General features: G+C 38.4%; 2 protein-coding genes across 5 annotated transcripts in view; one reads left to right on the top strand and one right to left on the bottom strand.

Annotated features, from left to right (window-relative positions):
* The first annotated feature begins 543 nt into the window (after positions 1–543).
* DIMT1 (DIM1 rRNA methyltransferase and ribosome maturation factor) lies at positions 544–11987 on the top strand. The gene is made up of 12 exons (XM_007451171.1): positions 544–735; positions 1094–1167; positions 2307–2393; positions 4360–4421; positions 4506–4599; positions 4689–4738; positions 6391–6514; positions 6651–6743; positions 7612–7676; positions 8535–8598; positions 9828–9934; positions 11451–11987. The coding sequence occupies exons 1-12, from the start codon at positions 666–668 to the stop codon at positions 11491–11493; spliced, it is 933 nt and encodes a 310-aa protein (XP_007451233.1). The 5' UTR covers positions 544–665; the 3' UTR covers positions 11494–11987.
* A 982-nt stretch (positions 11988–12969) lies between these two features.
* Positions 12970–19673, bottom strand: part of KIF2A (kinesin family member 2A) — a 69618-nt gene continuing 62914 nt past the window's right edge. For 3 of the 4 annotated variants that reach the window (XM_007451167.1, XM_007451168.1, XM_007451169.1), the window contains 3 exons: positions 19511–19612; positions 16969–17104; positions 12970–14674 (listed from right to left, as the gene is read on the bottom strand). In XM_007451167.1, the coding sequence (XP_007451229.1) occupies positions 14589–14674; positions 16969–17104; positions 19511–19612 (324 nt within the window). In that variant the 3' untranslated portion in view covers positions 12970–14588. The remainder of the gene's footprint in view (positions 14675–16968; positions 17105–19510; positions 19613–19673) is intronic. The other variant, XM_007451170.1, reaches the window with a different exon arrangement.

The following is a 19673-nucleotide window of genomic DNA, read 5'->3' as shown; positions in this document are numbered from 1 at the left end:
GAAATTAATGACGTGGCACAAAAGGAAGCGAAGCAACTAGTAGTGGAACTAGAAAATTACATTCTTAGAGTTACTTTCCACAACTCAAGCAGCGGAGAACTCACTCCCCTAGAGGAGCAAGCTCCTCTTCCCAAGTTCCTGGGATTCTCACCCCACGATCGGCTGGGAAACAGGAGCGAGGCACGTGACAAAAAGAAACCTTCTTTGCATTTTAGCGATTCCAGAACCTGGCCTGATGAAGCATCCACAGCCCTAACTGCGTTAATATAACTTAAACTTCCTCCACAACCTTGAGGTACCACACCAAAACCTGTTTAACCCATTCGGTGTGGGTAGGGGCGAGACTCCGCCCCCGATTCCAAATTAGCCAATCCAAACTGCCAGAATCGGTAGCGCGGTGTCTTCTGGGATCTGTAGGCTTCCGAGGACAGGCTTTCTCCCAGCTTATGACTTCAATTCCCGGCGGCCAGCGGGCCCCAAGGTCGGCCCTCTGTCTGGGGGCGCACCACGGAGCAAAACAGTGGGCGGGTCCTCGCCCCTCCCAGACGTGGCCCGGACCTGTGCTGTTGGTTCGGGCCGGCGATTCCCACGTGGTTCGGTGACTCGCGGTTGCAAGCTCCGGTCCTCTCTAACTTCCCCGGCCTGTGGGCCTGCTGCCTGCAGAGATGCCGAAGATTAAGTCAGGGGCGAGCGGCCGGTGGCAACAACAACGCCGGGAGCTGAAGAGCGTAGGAGGTGGGGACAGCCGGGAGGGAGCTGGGGTCCGTCGGGTTGGGTCTTACGGCAGCACCGGACCCGGGGCGAGGACGGAGTTCTGGGCCGGGACAGTGAGACCAGGCGTGGCCCGTGCTCTGGGAGCCGCGCAAGTCCCGGGTTTCCTGGAGCGCGGGCCGCAGGCCTGGCGCGCAGCCTCTGGCTTCCTTTCCAGCAGAAGGGGTGAACTGAAACAGACTGTCATCCCGGCTCCAAGCGTGACGTTTGGTGGCTCTCGTTGGCGCACATAGTTTAACTCAACTATCCTGCTTTCTTCTCTGGGATGGTCCAATATTTGATTTTAGTTGGGAAATTAAGGCTATTTCATGTTTTCTTCCAGGACTCATGTTCAACACGGGGATTGGGCAGCACGTTTTGAAAAATCCTCTCATTGTTAACAGCATTATCGATAAGGTGGGTGTGGAAGAGGAGAGGGAGAGAGTTATTGGGTTACTGATTTTATTCTTAGGAATATCTAAGCACAGAAAGGATGCCTGGCACAAAATAGATGCTGTATAAATACTTGTTGAATGAATTGAGGAACTGTGTAGGATTCACAAGCTGTCTTCAATATGATTTGCTTTCTTCTGTGGGTCTCGGCTTCTCCTGGCTCCAAATTCTTTTATCTTTCTGTAGATTATTTACTTCTTAGCTTGACATTTCTACTTGTTCGATTCCAGATTATTATTCTTTTATTCCCAATCACTTTTTCTAGGCACCATCTATCACTGTTAGTTTTTATTTACTCCAGACCCTAAAATTATGTCTAAACAGACACCTTTGGAAGTTTGTTCCCCAGAGAAACCTATATGGTATAAGCCAATGCCACATATAAACTCTTTGGAGTATTCTTCCTGTATGGGTCTATTGATGTTCTCTTATTGTTTTGGATGATTGGGTGCTAGGACAAGAAACACAGGTGGTGCAGATTACTTTCAGGATTGCAAAGGAAGCATCCTGGAGCTGTAGAAAGAACATTACGTAGGTAATCTCGACTTAGTGTCGTTTACAAAATGAGAGTTGGCCTAGCTTTTTAACCTTTTTGGCTCATGGATTCCTTTGAGCATCTGATGAAAGCTATGAACTGCAACTGTGTGCATACAGACACCAAGTTTTGTGTAAAATTTCTGGATACTCCTGCATCCCTGAAACCATACATGGGTGTAGAATTGAGAAATACTGGTACAACGTGTTATGGTTCTCAGGCAAGGTCATCATTTTGACCTTTCCAGTTTGAACTTGGTGATAACAGAGTTGGTAACAAGATGCTGTTGGAATCATTTCAAAGGTATAAAGCAGAATGCAACTCTCAGAACTGCTATTCCTGCTTTTCTGACTCCTAACTATTGCCCCAAGTTATGAGAGGTGTTAGATTTCCACTTGCACCTAATGTTAATGAGATAATTTTGTTAAGCACATAGATCATGAAGGAATCTTCTAAAAATGGAGTCAGGATAAGCTCTAACTGAGCACTTTTGAGTAAAGATATTCAGATGTAAATTAAATTATTACAGATGTGCCTATAAAGGTAAAGTGGTTGTGCTTGCTTGTAGGCTGCCTTAAGACCAACTGATGTGGTGCTGGAAGTTGGACCTGGAACTGGCAATATGACTGTAAAGTTGCTAGAAAAGGCAAAAAAGGTAAAAAGAGGATTTAGTGTTTGGTATCAGAAATTACTATGTGAGCAAGCTCAGGTGGCTTACAGATCTAATTAATTAATTGCTCCTTTGCTAGAAACTTTATCTTAGAAAATATGAGCGAACTGAGTGAAGGGGGTCAAAAGATACCAACTTCCAGTTATAAAATAAGTAAGCCGTGGGATATAATGGACATCATGGTGACTATAGTTAACAGTACTGTGCAGTATATTTGAAAGTTGCTAAAGAGAGTAAAATTTCTCATCACAAGAAAATAAAATTGTAATTATGTGGTCACGAATGTTACATATATCTAATCATTATGTTGTACACATGAAACGAATGTAATATGTCAATTGTATCTCAGTTTTTAAAAATGGATTAAAAGAAAAAGAAAATATGGGGTATATCAATCAGGAAAACAAACCACACTGGATATTTCAATACAGGGAATTTAATATAGGGAATTGGTTACATGTTTACTAGAGGACTAAGAGAAAAAATGGGAACGCTGAGGTAACCCAATAGTAGTAATTACAAAGAGCAGCTACCACCTCTAGGCTCAGGGGAACGAAGTACAGCAATTGGAGTTATTGGACCTTAGGACTTTGGAGGAGATCTAGCACAGGCCTCTGAGATTAGGGTGTCACCTGGCCACTGCTGGTACCTTCTTTGTCTCTTGGCTTACCTAGTTCCATTTAAATTAGACCACTGTTGTGTCTTCTGGTGGAAGTAGGCAACACATTTTAAAGAACTTCTCTGAAGAGAGCTCAATGAAGAGACCATTGACAAAATGAGGGAATGTTAAGGGAACCAGTAAACATTAGTGAAAAACCTAGGGACTAGCAACAGCAGGAAATAGTTACTATCCAAAGACCTCAAGGGGCAAGAGGAGGGAAGTGTGTTACCGGAGCCCAGTAAGAGCAGGAGCCATCGAACAGGGGCCACTCATAGCAGAACACAGCCGCTGCCAAAACTTGTGCAAGGCACGGGCAGACATTAGGAAATACTCAACGTTGCCCATTGCACCGGTAATGCCTTTCATCAGGCCGTTGCCTTTCAGTAGCCAATCCCAACCAGAAGTCAAAGGGCAACAGAGCTGAACTGTATGACCCTACAGGCACAGAGAAAGCTGGAGAATGGACCTGGGAGCTAAAGAGACTAAACGGCACATATATCTACTCTGTAGATGTGGTCTTCCTGGAAGTAAAACCTCAGCTTATATTGAAATAAAATTAAAATTTTAGCCTATCTGGTATCCCTTTTCATTTACTTGAGAAGTTATCTGTGCTGTATGTTCTGGATCTTAGTAGATGAGAGAAGTGATATACTCATTCCAGGAGCAGTTGCTTTGTGGGCTTCTAAGAACATTTACTACAAAGACATATTGTGTATTTTTTTCGCCACCAGTTGAGTTACGAAGCGTGGAGCCATATGAGCACAATACTTCTATCAATTATTTGGGTAGAACGCTCACATAGTCCGGTTGTCTACTTTTCTGGGTGGTGTTTTTGTTGTTGTTCCCTTAACCCCATTCCCACATTTTGTAAATACTCTCTTCATTAAATTCTCTTAAATAAGTTCTTTAAAATATGCTGGGGCTTCCCTGGTGGCGCAGTGGTTGAGAGTCCACCTGCCGATGCAGGGGACACGGGTTCGTGCCCCGGTCCGGGAGGATCCCACATGCCGCGGAGCGGCTGGGCCCGTGAACCATGGCCGCTGAGCCTGCGCGTCCGGACCCTGAGGTCCGCAACGGGAGAGGCCACAGCAGTGAGAGGCCCGCGTACCGCAAAAAAAAAAAAAAAAAAAAAAAAAAATATGCTGGTAGAGTACAATTGAAGGAATACTGATGGTAGAATTGGGAAAAGGAGTTTAATTCATTTAAATCATGTAAGAGTTTCCATTGAGATAACAGGAAAAGATTTATACTCCATAATTAACCTAAAAAAAATTTTTTTTTAAAATTTAGGTAATAGCCTGTGAACTTGACATAAGGCTAGTAGCTGAACTTCACAAAAGAGTTCAGGGCACGTGAGTATACATAATAGAATTAAAGTGCATTTCAGTCTCATGAAACAATATTCTTTTTAATTGCTTTTCTTTTCTTATTATCAGGCCTCTGGCCAGCAAACTTCAAGTAATGGTGGGTGATGTGTTGAAAACAGATTTGCCATTTTTTGATGCTTGTGTGGCAAATTTGCCTTATCAGGTATGTTTTCAAAATGTAGGGAACATTATATATACTAAATTGTTTTCTGGTGTGTCTTTCCCAGAACTAACTAGTTAATTCTCTTACAGATCTCTTCTCCTTTTGTCTTCAAGCTGTTGCTGCACCGACCTTTTTTCAGGTTTGTGACAAGAAGAACAAAGTTACTGCCAAATCTTAGGAAAATTGACATTTTAGGCCATGAACACAGACAGCCAAAGATTAAGGTTAATTCAGTTGAAAAACTACTGGAGAATTTGTTTTGTAGAAAATACCAATTTGTATGCCGCTTTCTCTCTCTCTCTCTCTCCCTCTCCCCCGCTCCCTCTCTCTCTCTCTCTCTTTCTTTTTCAATTGCCAGTTATTTGGGGGAGGTGTGGTCTAAGTCCTGTTCCTGAGACCAGGTGGCCTTTTCCTATTTTCTCATGCTCTTGCCATTAGCCCAGGTCAAACTTTTTATTACCTTATGTCTAGATTCTTACAGTGGCCTCCTAACTGGTTTCTAGTACAGTCCGTACCAGTAGTTTTCAAATCGCAGGTCAAAAACTCCTTAGTAGTTATAAAATAGTGAGCCACGACTGTCATTTTAAAAAAATTTATTTATTTTTGGCTGCGTTGTGTCTCCGTTGCTGCATGTGGACTTTCTCTAATCGTGGCGAGTGGGGGCCACTCTTCGTTGTGGTGCACGTATCTCTCATTGTGGTGGTTTCTCTTGTTGAGGAGCACAGGCTCTGGACACGCAGGCTCGGCGGCCATGGCTCACGGGCCCAGTTGCTGCATGGCATGTGGGATCTTCCTGGACCAGGGCTCGAACCCATGTCCCCTGTATTGGCAGGCGGACTCTTAACCACTGTGCCACCAGGGAAGCCCCATGACTGTCATTTAGAAAAAAATGACATGGAATAGAATATATCAGAGGGCATTCAGTGCATGTCATCGAGGTGATTATAGTTTCATGAAACTTTTTGTTTGAGTTCCCTAAACATATATATATAGAGAGATTTGTGGCAGGTGTTGCAACGTCAAATGTACTTCTTAGTGTGACTTATTGTCAAAAAAGTTTGAAAGTCATATCCCAGCTTTGAAGATGCTCTTCTCCTGTTCAGGAGCTTCCCCCTTGCTTGCTGAATAAAAAGTCCACTTTCCTTAACCTGTTAAATCAGAAGGACACTGATGTCACAGTCTGCCTCAGCTCTTTCACAGGGATGTTTACCACCCCATGAATACAGTTCGGCTACTGAACCAATTTTGTTCGTTTGGGTTTTGTTTTGTTTTTTAAAATATTTATTTATTTGGCTGTGTCGGGTCCTAGTTGAGGCACATGGGATCTTTCGTTGTGGCACCTGGACACCAGAGTGTGCAGGCTTAGTAGTGTTGGCCCTGTGGCATAGTGGGATCTTAGTTCCCCAGCCAGGGATTGAACCTGTGTCCCCTGCATTGGAAGGCAGATGCTTAACCACTGGACCACTAGGGAAGTCCCTGGGTTTTGTTTTCCTAGAGGGGCTTATGGACTAGTGCTGATCTGAAATACTTTCTCATCTGATCATTGAGGGCTTACATTTGCAAGGGGTTGGAGCTACAGCCATTGCACAATGAAAAGCAAAGGCAGCTGGATCATTTTGTGGTAATAAAGCTCAGGTTGAAAGTGTTCTCCTCCCTTCTGGCCAGCTGGACTAATTATTAACCCCAGATATTGCTTTGCTCTATTTCCCACTTAAGAAAAGTCATTGCAGTTAAAATACATTTATAGTTGAAAATGACCTTGTTCCTTATTCCTTTCTGCTGTCTTTTCAGATGTGCTGTACTTATGTTTCAAAGAGAATTTGCTCTCCGACTGGTTGCAAAACCTGGAGATAAGTTATACTGCAGACTGTCAATTAATACACAGCTATTAGCACGTGTGGACCATCTAATGAAAGTACGTGACTGTTGTTGAAATAGTGTGGTTTAACTCATCCTTGAGCATCTAGCTGTGCCTTCTGGGAGGAAAGCATATTTGATTACTGTTTAAAGTTGTTTTTGAGAGGACTCCTTAAACATTTTCTGATTAATAGGTTGGAAAGAATAACTTCAGACCACCACCCAAGGTGGAATCCAGTGTCGTAAGGATAGAACCCAAGAATCCACCACCACCTATCAATTTTCAGGTGAGGTTAAAATAACTAGGTCATTCAGTAAAGGGAAAAAAAAGTCCAACCTGGAAGATGTGTGTCTGTAGCAGCAGAAAGGTAATGAGTCAACCTAAATGTCTAAACAGGAGAATGTTAATTATGATACATCCCTGTGATGGAGTAGATGGAATTATTTGACACAAGATAGTTGTTGAGGACCTCAAGAGCATGGAAAATGTTTGCAAAAGGTAAAAAGATTAGAATGCCACTGCAATTTGCTGAAGATTATAGCTATGGAAAACATGTATCTATTTGAATAAGACATAGGAAACAAGATAAAATGAAAATAGTTGTGTTAAATAGTATGAGTAACACTTTTTAATCAAAATTCTAATTTCTACCATTTAAAAAGAGAAGAAAGCCAGATGACGTGATGTAAAACCTTACTGCAATCACATGGGATAAAAACGTGATTGCTTATGTGGTCAGTAACTGGTGGCAGTGGAGTGGTTGTAAGTTATTCCTGCAAGGTTTACTTAGGTGTATTGTACAGGCTATATTCTAAATCATGTCTGTTTTGAGTTTTTTGAAAATGATACTTCGATTTAAATAAATGCCATGTTCTTTGTTCAGATGTGAAGCAAATAGGTATTTTTCTTCTATCTTTAAAATTGAGGGTAAAATATTCAATGAGGTGCACAGAAGTGTGAAAATCAAGTATGCATCTTACTTTTGCATATGTATGCCAGTCAGATCAAGATATAGAACATTTTCATCACTCCAGATATAGAACATTTTCATCACTCCATCACTCCTTTCATTTTTATATATTAACACAAAATAATACCTAGTAGGTATAGGCAGGTTTAATATTCTGTAAGAAAATATCCATCTACTGTTTCAGGAATGGGATGGCCTAGTAAGGATCACCTTTGTTAGGAAAAACAAGACACTGTCTGCTGCATTTAAGTAAGTATTTTACTAATTTTATGATATATGAGGGATCAGTGCTTCAGATACTGTGCTAAGTGCTAGAATTTGGTCCTTTTTCCTGAACAGATACCCTAAAGCATAAACATGATCCATGTCCAGACACATTTTTATCTTTTTAATTTTTTTTTTTTTGCGGTACACAGGCCTCTCACTGTTGTGGCCTCTCCCGTTGTGGAGCACAGGCTCCAGACGTGCAGGCTCAGCGGCCATGGCTCATGGGCCCAGCCGCTCCGCAGCATGTGGGATCTTCCCAGACCGGGCACGAACCCGTGTCCCCTGCATCGGCAGGCAGACTCTCAACCACTGCGCCACCAGGGAAGCCCTATCTTTTTAATTTTGTACTTTGTGAGGCAGGAGAACTTAATGAAGAAAAGTTCCTGGACTTGGGAATTAGATCAGGTTTTGTTTGCAAAATGGGAAATAACCAAAAACTGACCACACATCCTGCCTAGTTTTTCCTTGGAAAGATGAGGTGATGATGGACCCCTTCCACATTTTTAAAAGATTTATGGCATTTTAACTTGGAAAAATATAACAGCAATTTGGGGCCCAAGGTCAAAAGAAAGGTGAAAGCCACAATGAAAAAAAAAATGTTTGTAGATGATGTTTTGTGGAGTCTAGAACTTCTTTAAGAATGTGAGAGATGTTTATCAGGACTTACTTTTTAAATATTAGTAGTTGCCGATTATTTCAGAAGTTTAAATATTCAACACCTTTTTTAGTTCCTTAATTTCGCCATATGGAACGTAGATTTAATCTTATAATAAACTTAAAGGAAATTATTTATAATCTGATTTGGGAATAATAGTGATATCATGTCTTTATGTAATACAGGTCAAGTGCAGTGCAACAGCTACTGGAAAAAAACTACAGAATTCACTGTTCGGTCCATAATATCGTAAGCAGAAAATGTTTCTGTTGTTTCAATAATTTGTTGTGTTTTAAAATGTCCCTCTATTTCCTATTCTGTTTCACATATCATTACAAGATTCTTAATTTTGAACATTCCATAGGATCCTTAAGACTGTATGTCATGTCTAACTAGCACTAGAACTTGAATTCTAACAGGTCAGTGCTGCTATGTATTTTGCAGAACATATCTGAACACCCTTGAATACTCCACTCCATCCTCTTTTACTGAGTTTTTTTTTTTTTTGCCATAAAAAGATTCAGTTGAATCAATTTTCTCAAAGTTTTAAGCTTGTGTAATTTACTCAGCGTAAAATAATTGTGTACCATTTGCTAGCCTTTGAATTGTGGCCGTCCCTTCTTGCTTGTTGCTTATGTAGCAATTACAAATTTAAAGTTACTATTTTCTCAGTGACTTTTTTTTAATACCCAGAAATTGAAATAATTAGAACAAAGTAGATAAATAGCAGATTTCTGGTTGTGAACCTCATGTCTCTGTATTATATTATCTGTGCAACATTTTCTTTAACTAGTTGTGTGTGTGAGCACACAGACATATCCATATATATAATGACTGTGATGTTTAATAACTTTTTAGTTCTTTCAAGCTAATTAAACGGAGCGGACAGATAAAAGCAAATTTCTTTTGTATTTTTTTACTCAGATCTTACATGGTTTAATGTACCACATTGCTACCTCCATTTTATGAATAAAGTCATTGTACATCTACCTACATAGGAAATATTGTGCTGGATTAAGACAAGTTTTTAGATGAAAAATATAAAGTATGAAATATTTTCAAGGGTTGGAGAGGCCATCTATGAGGAAAACTTAATTAGCTGGTAAAATGAAATTTGTACCAAGAATATGTTACTTTTAAAGAAGTAACAATTGCTGTAAAATTTATTTTATAGCTTTAATTATTTTATGTGTTATGAAGTACTTTGTGATGCCTGAAACAACTTTCAGAATTTCTAAGAAGAAAAAGGGCAATATACATGATTTAATTCATTCAAGGTCTTCTGTGTATTTGGTATATGCTAAAAAATCAACCACTTAACTAACGAGAGATCCAAGTCTTAATCTGCACAAACAGGCTTTCCAAAACTATCATGAACAGATAAGGTGACTGTTTATGACTTACTGAAGTAAAAAAAAGAGTCAAAGTGACTTCATTAAAGATATGTTGTTCATTTATTCTGAATCTTATATTGATAGATAATACCAGAAGATTTCAGCATAGCAGATAAAATACAGCAAATCCTAACCAGCACAGGTTTTAGTGACAAGCGGGCCCGTTCCATGGACATAGATGATTTCATTAGGTAACTACATTTTCCTTTTCCTACATTTTTACATATCTTTACTGTGACACCTTCAGATTTAGAAATTTAAAGGCTTTTAAATGGTATAAGGTGCTACCTGGGAGTTATTGCATAGCACTTCCATGGTATGGAATAGTATTTGGTGTAGAAGACGGAGGCTAGTTAGCTGCAGCAGAATGAACACTTTCTGTAAGAACAGTGGTGGAGAACAGTCTGAGCCTGGAGATAACCTCTGTGGCAATGTGTGTGGTGGTGTGCATGCTCCTCCCCTCTAGCCCCCTCCCCCAACTCCCATTCACAGTTAGTCTTAACAGTTTGTCTCTTCAAAGTAGCCTGTAAGGTAAAAGAATCATAATATATATAGTTGGGTCTTTTTTCTTTATTGAGAATAGCTTTTAAATATGAAATATTAGTTACAATCATATCTGGTTATCATTTCCAACTGGTTCAGTAACTTATTTTGTGGACTGAGGCAAGTTCCACACACCTGAAGCAAAAGAAGGGTGTCATAATTAACTGGGCAATATAGACCGAAATTTGTTTTCCTTGGATTAAGCAAGGAAGTCTTAGCAAAGCAGAGTAAGGCGTCAAATTACCCAGGTAATTATTAACCTGTATTCATTGTTTTTAATCACTAACACTCTGATTTCCTAACTAATAAACCATAATTTTTTTCCTGTTTATCCAATTCATTTTTAAAGCTTCCATGGTCTAGAGGCTGATAAAAAAAGAGGGTAGATTGTTATAAAAGTCATTGGTTTGACTTTTCTATGCTAGAAACACAGTTGTATGTAATTGAGACAAATGGCGCCTATATTTTATTGGCAGGCTAGCAGTACTACTGAGTCTTTATTAGATGTTAATCCTAGGAGTTGAACATTATTCATAAGCACCCATCTTCCTTTTTCAGATATCTTAACCCATCTCGATGGTTCTTATGGGCCATTCTGAAAATAATCTCAGGCAGGTCTAAGTAGAAATATTTCATCTTATTTTCCTTCATTCTTATTAGTCTTCAAGGTTACTAAACATGCAGTTTGCTAACTAGGATCTAATAAGTACACAGGTATCCAGAGAGAAGCAGTGTTTAATCTGAAACTCAGTAACAGTGGACTCAGAGAGGAAGAATGGACACGTGAGATTAGCCATTCATCTCTCTCCTGCCTCTAATTCCAAACAGCTTCACATTCACTACCAGGTTGAAATGGAACAAGGGCCAGTGTCCTCTTAGGCCAGGGATAGTGTAGGTCTAAGATCATTTTAAATTCATCATGCCTTAAGACATACAGGCTATGACAGAAGAGGCACCAAAATGATGTGGTTTTAACCAATATAAATCTCATAAATTTAGTTGAAGAATAAAGTTTCTTTAATGACTAGTGTTAGGAGTGGGTGGGCTTCACAGGTTTGCTGATGTATTTGTGTTTTAGAATTCATGGTATAGGGACTATGTATGCACTGTTACTTGCTACAAACTAGCATTTCAATACCATCCCATTTTGGTTTCTTTTTTCAGATTGCTACATGGATTCAATGCAGAAGGTATCCATTTTTCTTAGGTATCTGCAGAAGAGAAGTTTCCAAACTCAACAAAGTAGAATTATATATTCTTAATAATTTGAGAAGATGAACTATGCTTGGACACTATGTGCTTGACTATTTTTGATTTACTATTATTGTCACCATTTATTACTCTGAATTTTTAAGGAAGTAAGTCAATTCTAACTATACAGGTTTTTTTTTTTTTGGTTTTGGTTTGATTTTAATATACAGCATAGGGCAGGGTCCAATTTATACGTGATACTCTTCAAGTTTAAGAGCCGCAGACACGCACAGCTTTACACTTAAAAGTTATTTCTAACAGTGTATTATATAAAGATGTTACACTAATATTTTCTATGTTATATATTACTGTGAGAACCTTTTTTTAGGATTTTAGCTCTTTAGGCCTTGGTTCTTCAAGTCATAAGAAAGTTAAAATATGCTTAATTTAGTTACATATTCCCCATACCATTTCTTCTTGTTATTCATGTGTACAGTAAAGCAATTGTTTCCTTGTTTCCTAAAATGTTATTTTGCTTCTCTCATTGTTTCTCTGTTTATCCTATATAATTTCTATCACTGCCTACCCCTTTAGCAATCCTGCAGCATAATAGGCTAGGGTTCTAGGTAAGCCTGAGTCTGCTACTGCCACCACATGGTGCCAGGCATATTACTTCTGGGCATTCCTTACTTGTAAATGAGGATGCTCGACTAGAATGAAATGAACTATAAGATTGTATGTTTTTTCTTGGGGAGATAGTCATAGATTTAAAATTTCAATGGGTTTTATAAATCAACACTGGCTTTACAGTTAAAATCCAAATTTTAACAGAGGTACACTGAGTGAACCTAGAAGGAAAAGATAGGTTGTTTGCATAAACAGATTTTTTAGAAATCTGGCTTCAAAGTGATATATTAAAACATTCCTATATAACTAAAATAATGTATATTTTTAGTTAATTATTAATAGGGATATCAGCTTTCAAGTCTGAGAAAGTAAAGAATGTTTAATCCAGATCCAAAAAATTTAAGTTATTCTTTAAATAATAACTGCACAAAGCCACTTTTGTTACATAAATACTACATAATTAAGAGTAGGTTTTTTTAATCTCACAAAACTACTTAATTAGCAAAGTTCACTTATACCATCTCTATCCTTAAAGGAAAATTTAAATTTAAGATTTAATTCAGCTTTCCCTCTTATTTCCCTGTCCTCCTATGGACTGCTGAGTTTCAGTCCCTTTTATAACCTTCAGATTTCCCTATCTGTAAAACTGAGGGAATGGATTATACTACCAAGATCTTTTCTGGTACTGATTTTTAATATACCTTGAATACTAATCAGAATGAAGCCATTATAGTATAAGGCAGTACATTTCAAATTGAGGAGACCTTCCAGAGATAGTACCCTTCTAATTTAAATAATAAATTAAGACTTATTTGTTGTGCTTTAAAATGAGTAAATTCACATATCTCTATGTCCTTTGAAGATCATTCCATAGATTTAATAATAAGCACACTGTGAAAATCTACACTTGTTCTAGATTTCAGGTTTACAGAGGAGCTTTTCACCATGGTGTTAGGATTTCCCACAGCGACCTTCTGAGTTCTGTGGACAGTGAAGTAGGGAATCTGGCTCATGTGACTCTATTCATAGCTTCCCATTAGCCCATATGAATGAGCTGGTAGTTCCCTAGAGTAAATCAAAACAAGACACCCTTGGGAGACTTTTTTGTTGTTAACATACTCCTAGACACTATCCTGGGAACTGAGGGAAAACTCCTAGAGAGATATATAAATCTTCTAACAAAATATTTACATGAAAAGTGGCCAGTTTTCTTCCTTGGAATAGCAATGTGTAAAAATAAGTGCCACCATTTAAAAAGCAGCATGCCCTAGATGAACTGACTGGTGAGAATTTAGTGATTCTCATCAAATAATGGTGAAACATCATACATTAGGTAATGGGTGGAGCTTGGGTCAGATCTGCCTTTCAAGGCAAAGTCATCTCTTTCTTAGCTTAAATTCTTTTTCAAGAGAGTTACGTACTGTCTATACTTGGCTTAAACTAACAGTTCTATTATGGACTACTTTCAATGTACATGTACATATTCATGCATCAGAAGCCAGTTTCCTTTAACAGTACCATTTAAAAGGTTCATTTTGGGGTGCTAATGGACACTTCAACTTAAGTAATGGTATTGGTAAAGATCAAATTGCACTATTAGTCTTGTTAATACCACACTGGAACACACACTGCATATATATGTATTATCCTAAGATAAAACTCTTTTCAGAATTTCATTACTTTTTATTATACACCAACTAGTTTATATTTTAGTTCTTTACAAAGAAAATGCTAAGAAAATTATAACCACATGTTATATGGTTTTAAAATCATAATTCCAGATTTTTTTACATATAAGATGGAATGGTCCAGCAGCTATGTCCACTGTCACAGACTTTAGTTCCATTCATTGATATGGCACATCCTGCAAATCTTGTCACACACAAAAAATGTCTCAATTACAGTAAAAATGTACACACAATAAAGGTAATTTACAATGACAAATAAGGAATGTAATTTATCTTGGCTGTGCTTCAGAAATTTAGGGTCAGTAGCCTTAGTCAAGGCACAAAGCAGGAAGAGGTGAGCACAGCTGTTTCTAGAAGTGGGCAAGGTATGTACAATCACTGATGAGGTATGCATGCACGCAAAGGATTTAAAACTGCTCAGTCTTGCTATGAAAATTGAACTGAGTTAAAAGGAAATGCTGTGGCTTCCCCCTACTATTCGCCTCTGGATCAAGTCCACAATCTTACTTCATCATACAGAAAATAAAATTGGCAAGGATCTTCAAAAGTAAATCACTATGTGGGTAAATGAAACAAAATGCTTCACTATTCCCAAACCTTGGTTGTGCCTCCTGGACTAGAAGCATCTTGTAGACAAAGGAGTGTTTCACAAAATTGAAATGTCATTCAGGTTGAAGGGACAAGACATTTTCCACAGACACTTAAAAATTTCAAACTTTCGAATGGCCCTTACAGCTGAACCATTGTATGTTACAGTAGCGAGGGTTCTGGGAATCCTTTAGCAGCAAATGCTGATTTAAAGGGCACGGGGTCTCTTCGGGTTGATTTGCTTGCTGGCCTGTTCTTCCTCTTGTAGAGCTGCACGAAAAGATTTCACTTTATCTTGGAAAAAGAAAAGAACAAGGGAATAAGTTTTGCATTACATGCAATGCAGCATACAACTTTATGGGTCCTATCAAGTCAGCTCTCTTATTAACTCAGGATTTTTCCTTCTTTCTGGCCAGAAACTCAGAACAGTGCTCAACTATAGCAACAGGCTCATTAGATTCCTGGAAATACTTGTGGGGTTTTTTTTTGTTATCTCCAACAGATTTCTGTTCTATTTGGCACATTTTACAGCATTCAATTTTAATTTATTTGAATTCCTTTTTGCAGTGTAAAGAGGCTATATATGTGTGTAAAGTAGACATTTCTTCTCTCAATATTAGAAAACGTCTACTCCCAATTCCTATTTTACCTTTTTAAGCTATGAAATTTTAAGATTATTTGAGTTTTTAAGAAGACATGTCATTTTTTCCTTATCAGGGATTGCAAAAGGGCATGATGGGGAAGGGAAATTACAGGACATACATTTCTTGGCCTTACAATTCTGTCCTACTGTCTCTCGTGTACTGATTCAGTCACTTAAGAGTAAGAAATACGTAAGTAAAAATTGGAGGAAGCAAATAATAGCTGTGTGAACATGAGCAATCTTTCTGTAACAGTGGTTCTCAATTTGGGAGTGATTTTCGCTCCCCTCCCGGGGACATTGGGTAACATCTACAGACATTTTTGATTGTCACATTGGGGTGGTACTACTGTCATCTAGTTAGTAGAGACCAGGGATATTTGTAAGCATCGCACAATGCACAAGAGACAGCACCTTCCAACAGTCTCCCAACTTAAAATGTGCAAAGATTATGGCTTTCAGAAAAAAGGAGAGATATAAAGTTGGTATCTCAATTTCTTTCCCCTCTTCCTAAGTAAAACGATGTTGAAAAAGTTGACTTCTCTGAAATTTAGAAAGGAATTTAAGGGGACTTCCCCAGTGGTCCAGTGGCTAAGAATCTGGCTTCCAATGCAGGGGACATGGGTTAGATCTCTGGTTGGGGAACTAAGATCCCACATGCCATAGGGCAACTAAGCCTGCACTGCAACTAGAGAGAAGCCCACGTGCCGCAATGAAGACCCAGCACAGCCAAAAATAAGAAGAAGAAAGGAATTTAAGGACTTCTGGATTTGATGCCTGGTAATACAAGATAATAGCTCTCAAACTTCTTATGTTAATAACAAAATTATCTCTGGATGGTAAAAAAAAATTTTTTTCTAAGGAAGGACTGAATAATATAATATCTAGGTAGTAATTTCTTCAAAGTTTGGATATGCTTGCTTATACATGAATCCTGAGAAAATTAAGGAAAGGAACTAAGTTGAAAGCTACATCTTACAAAGAAAAAAAATTAGGATGCATTGTGATCTGTCTTCTGAATAAAATGCATACTGAAAAAGCTGCTTGTGTATTATGACAGATTAGAAAAATGATCAAAACACTTTAAATCAAGGCTTGAATATGAAGAACATGAAAAACATCAAGTTTTAGAAACCTTACATCTGCACAAACAATTCTAAATTGGCAAAATGGTCACTGCTGACTCTATAAGAGATGATTTCAAATAACCAACTTTACAAAGAACCTTGTTTAAAAAATTTGAAGCAGCTTGTTTGATGCTAAAAACTAGCAACTTCAGTCTGGTTTCATGTTGCATTGCATGCACACACAAAGAAACCTACTTGCATATAAATGAAGATAGCTAATTTGCCAAAGCCTAAGAAAGCACATACAATACACGCTTATCTGAAGCTGCAGAGATAAGCTAATTAAAAAGCCAAGAAAGAAGCCATGGCATGTAGGTAAACCACATGCCTCCCTTCATAAGCAAAGTAGAAAGGGTTGTTTTGAAACCTTCCCCTTCATTTTTTAAAACAAGTGTTCAAAGGAAAAACATGACAATATGCACAGAAAGGAGATGCACATAGGAGGCTATAGAAAGATGACCCGTAATAGACCTAAACCAAGGAAAATAATTCTGAAAAGCATCGGCCCACCAAACTAAAACTCTGAATGGGTATACAAAATTTATAAACTTGTTAAAATATATTGTCCCTCTTTAATCATAAGATGTCTTTTTACCTTCTCCAAAGACTAAGAAAAAGATGACTAGAGAGCACTTGAAATGATTTTTCATGTTTCATTTTTAGAAAAATCAGAATGGTTCGTTGGTCTTCAATACCTCTAGAAAGATGTTAAATGTACCCATAATTTTCACTTCAGATATCTTCTTACAATATGAAATCCTCCCACTAATTACATACAAATATTAGGCAGATTTCAAACACTAAAATGAAAAAAGAATTACCCCGCAGCTCAGTTAAAATGTCTATTTTTTGCTCAAGAATAGCTTCAAGTTGTGTAGCATATGAATCTACATCATAGTCTACTTCTTCAGTCATCTCTAGGAGAGCCTTTTCATCTTCTAACCATCGAATAGATTCCTGAAATGACCAAGAAAAAAAAAATCAATAATCCAATGAGCCTATATATAAGACAGAAACCAATTAATAAATTTCATGTTAATCAAACATACTCAAGATGGTATTCTCTAAAATATTAATAACCATAAAACATCTTTATTATAGAGTAAAATTAAGAAATATTTCCTTAAATTTGAACACAAACACCACTGTGACAGGCCAAGTAAGATGACTTCATTTTCCTATTATTACTCTACTTTGAGTGGGGTTTGGGGGAGGGAATGAATCACACACACACACACACACACACACACATCAATGAGCATAGTAAATCTCAAACTTCAACAGCTGTCCCTAAAACAGAGAGACAACGGGTGTAATAATAAAGTTACTGATCAATCTGATGAGGCCTATGGGAGCCCAGAACTTGTAAATCATCTGGAATTAACATATCTATTTGGGGCCTCACAGTGGTTGAGCCAAGAGGTAATCCTAAATTCTACACACTAGCTCTTCAATATTGTCGACTGTAAGGGAACACTGGATAGCCCTTTTTTTTGGCCGCACCGTGTGGCTTGCAGAATCTCAGCTCCCTGACCAGGTATTGAACCCACGCCCTCCACAGTGAAAGCGCAGAGTCCTAACCACTGGACTGCCAGGGAATTCCCAGGATAGCTCATTTTAGAAGAGTCAAATGAACCACTAAACAGTAGCTACTTACTACTATTCATAAATGCTTCAAGGAAACCATTCCTTTTTTTAAAAAATAATTAATTATGTTTGGCTACGTTGGGTCTTCGTTGTTGTGTGCGGGTTTTCTCTAGTTGCGAGGAGCGGGGGCTACTCTTCGTTGCAGTGCCCAGGCTTCTCATTGCGGTGGCTTCTCTTGTTTTAGAGCATGGGCTCTAGGTGCGCGGGATTCAGTAGTTGCAGCACACAGGCTCAGTAGTTGTGGTGCCATACCTCATTCTAACAAGGCATTCACAAGTCTACTGCTGGATTCCAAGACAATTCAATTGTGCTGCACACACAACTGTTCTATAAATGTACCAATTTAGTTCTGACACATCAAGTATAAATTTGAGTTTGAAAGCCTCACCTGACTTTTATGGGTGTCCATATTGTTCTAACAATTTTCTTAAATTACAAGTGTCCTTTTTTGATTTAATCTAAATACCCAGGCCTCTGAAGAGATTCCCATAATATGGATTTGACTAAAACTGTAACAGTTTTAATCAGTGTATACGCTATTCTGAAGTTATAAACAGTTCTCTTATGTTTTTGAGACCTTCAACCAAGTGCTTGAATGGCTAGAGCTGAGGAATGTTAATGTCTGTTTACAGATAAATGAAGATTTCTTCAACATCAGAGAAGGAATATAGGTTAATAGGATGATGGATTTATATACTGTGGGAAGGGGGTGGGGGGCAACCTGACTGTACGGTCTCCATAAAGATGTTCAAAATTATCTTCACTTCCTCAAAGGTATCACCCTCCAGAATATTTCCTTTTTTAAAAAAATAAATTTATTTTATTTTAATTTTTGGCTGTGTTGGGTGTTCGTTGCTGCACGCGTGGGTGAGCAGGGGCTACTCTTTGTTGCAGTGCGTGGGCTTCTCATTGCAGTGGCTTCTCTTGTTGGGTAGCATGGGTTCTATTTGTGCAGGCTCAGTAGCTGTGGCACGTGGGCTCAGTAGTTGTGGCTCACAGGCTCTAGAGCGCAGGCTCATTAGTTGTGGCGCATGGGCTTAGTTGCTCCACAGCATGTGGGATCTTCCCAGACAGGGCTCAAACCCGTGTCCCCTGCATTGGCAGGCATTTTCTTAACCACTGCGCCACCAGGGAAGTCCCCAGAATATTTCCTTGTTTATAAAAAGGGAGAGGGGAGGATCGTATGGTAAAAGGTTTTTTAAAATAGGTTTAACACACAATGGGATAAATACCTAAGGAGTTACTGCTATAGGAAGGGATATAATACCCCTCAGTCATCTGCCACTGACAGCTCAGTCAGTACAGTAACTCTCCTGAAATACTCCTCTTTTCCTACAAAGATTGACCCTTCCTCAATTGTTCTGATACCCTTAAAAGAGTTTTTCCTACTGCTGTCAAACAAACTGGCCTACCATGAAGAAAGGGGTAGTGGAGGGTAGAAGTTCAGCTCCTCTATAAACAGACAACTGACAAAAGCAAATGAAGTGGGAGAACAGAAGAAATAAACTAGATCTTTCCATCACACCTGCAAAGAAAGTTTGTTTGTAGTGATCATTCATTCTATTCAAAATTTAATGTGTCATATGCCCTACAAATACACATATACTTACACATAAACAAGTATTATTTTTAGAATAGTGTGATACTCAAAGAATTACAAAAGTTGGTAGTTAGTTTTTCTAGAGAAACATTTGATTAAATGTTGTCTTACTTTACCTGGAAGACTGCCCTGTGATCTTCTACAACTTGTTCTTCCATTTCTACCATTTGTGAGACAGCTTCGTGGAAAGTAAACAATTGTGGAGAAACCTCTTCTTCCTTAAAATAAAAATAGTTCAAAAATTATGACATAAGTTTATATTTTAAATGTTATAATAAA

This window comes from Lipotes vexillifer, unplaced genomic scaffold (genome assembly GCF_000442215.2).
Source record: "Lipotes vexillifer unplaced genomic scaffold, Lipotes_vexillifer_v1.1 scaffold1362, whole genome shotgun sequence".
Taxonomy (NCBI): domain Eukaryota; kingdom Metazoa; phylum Chordata; class Mammalia; order Artiodactyla; family Lipotidae; genus Lipotes; species Lipotes vexillifer.
This window is presented reverse-complemented; position numbering and strand designations above follow the sequence as displayed.

What these genes read in the sequence shown, in the direction of transcription:
- DIMT1 (XM_007451171.1), top strand. Translation starts at nt 666, where the DNA reads ATGCCGAAGATTAAGTCAGGGGCGAGCGGCCGGTGGCAACAACAACGC. An exon ending in TTAACAGCATTATCGATAAG is followed by an intron (nt 1,168 to 2,306) that starts GTGGGTGTGGAA and finishes GCTTGCTTGTAG; the next exon opens with GCTGCCTTAAGACCAACTGA. An exon ending in ACACTGTCTGCTGCATTTAA is followed by an intron (nt 7,677 to 8,534) that starts GTAAGTATTTTA and finishes TATGTAATACAG; the next exon opens with GTCAAGTGCAGTGCAACAGC.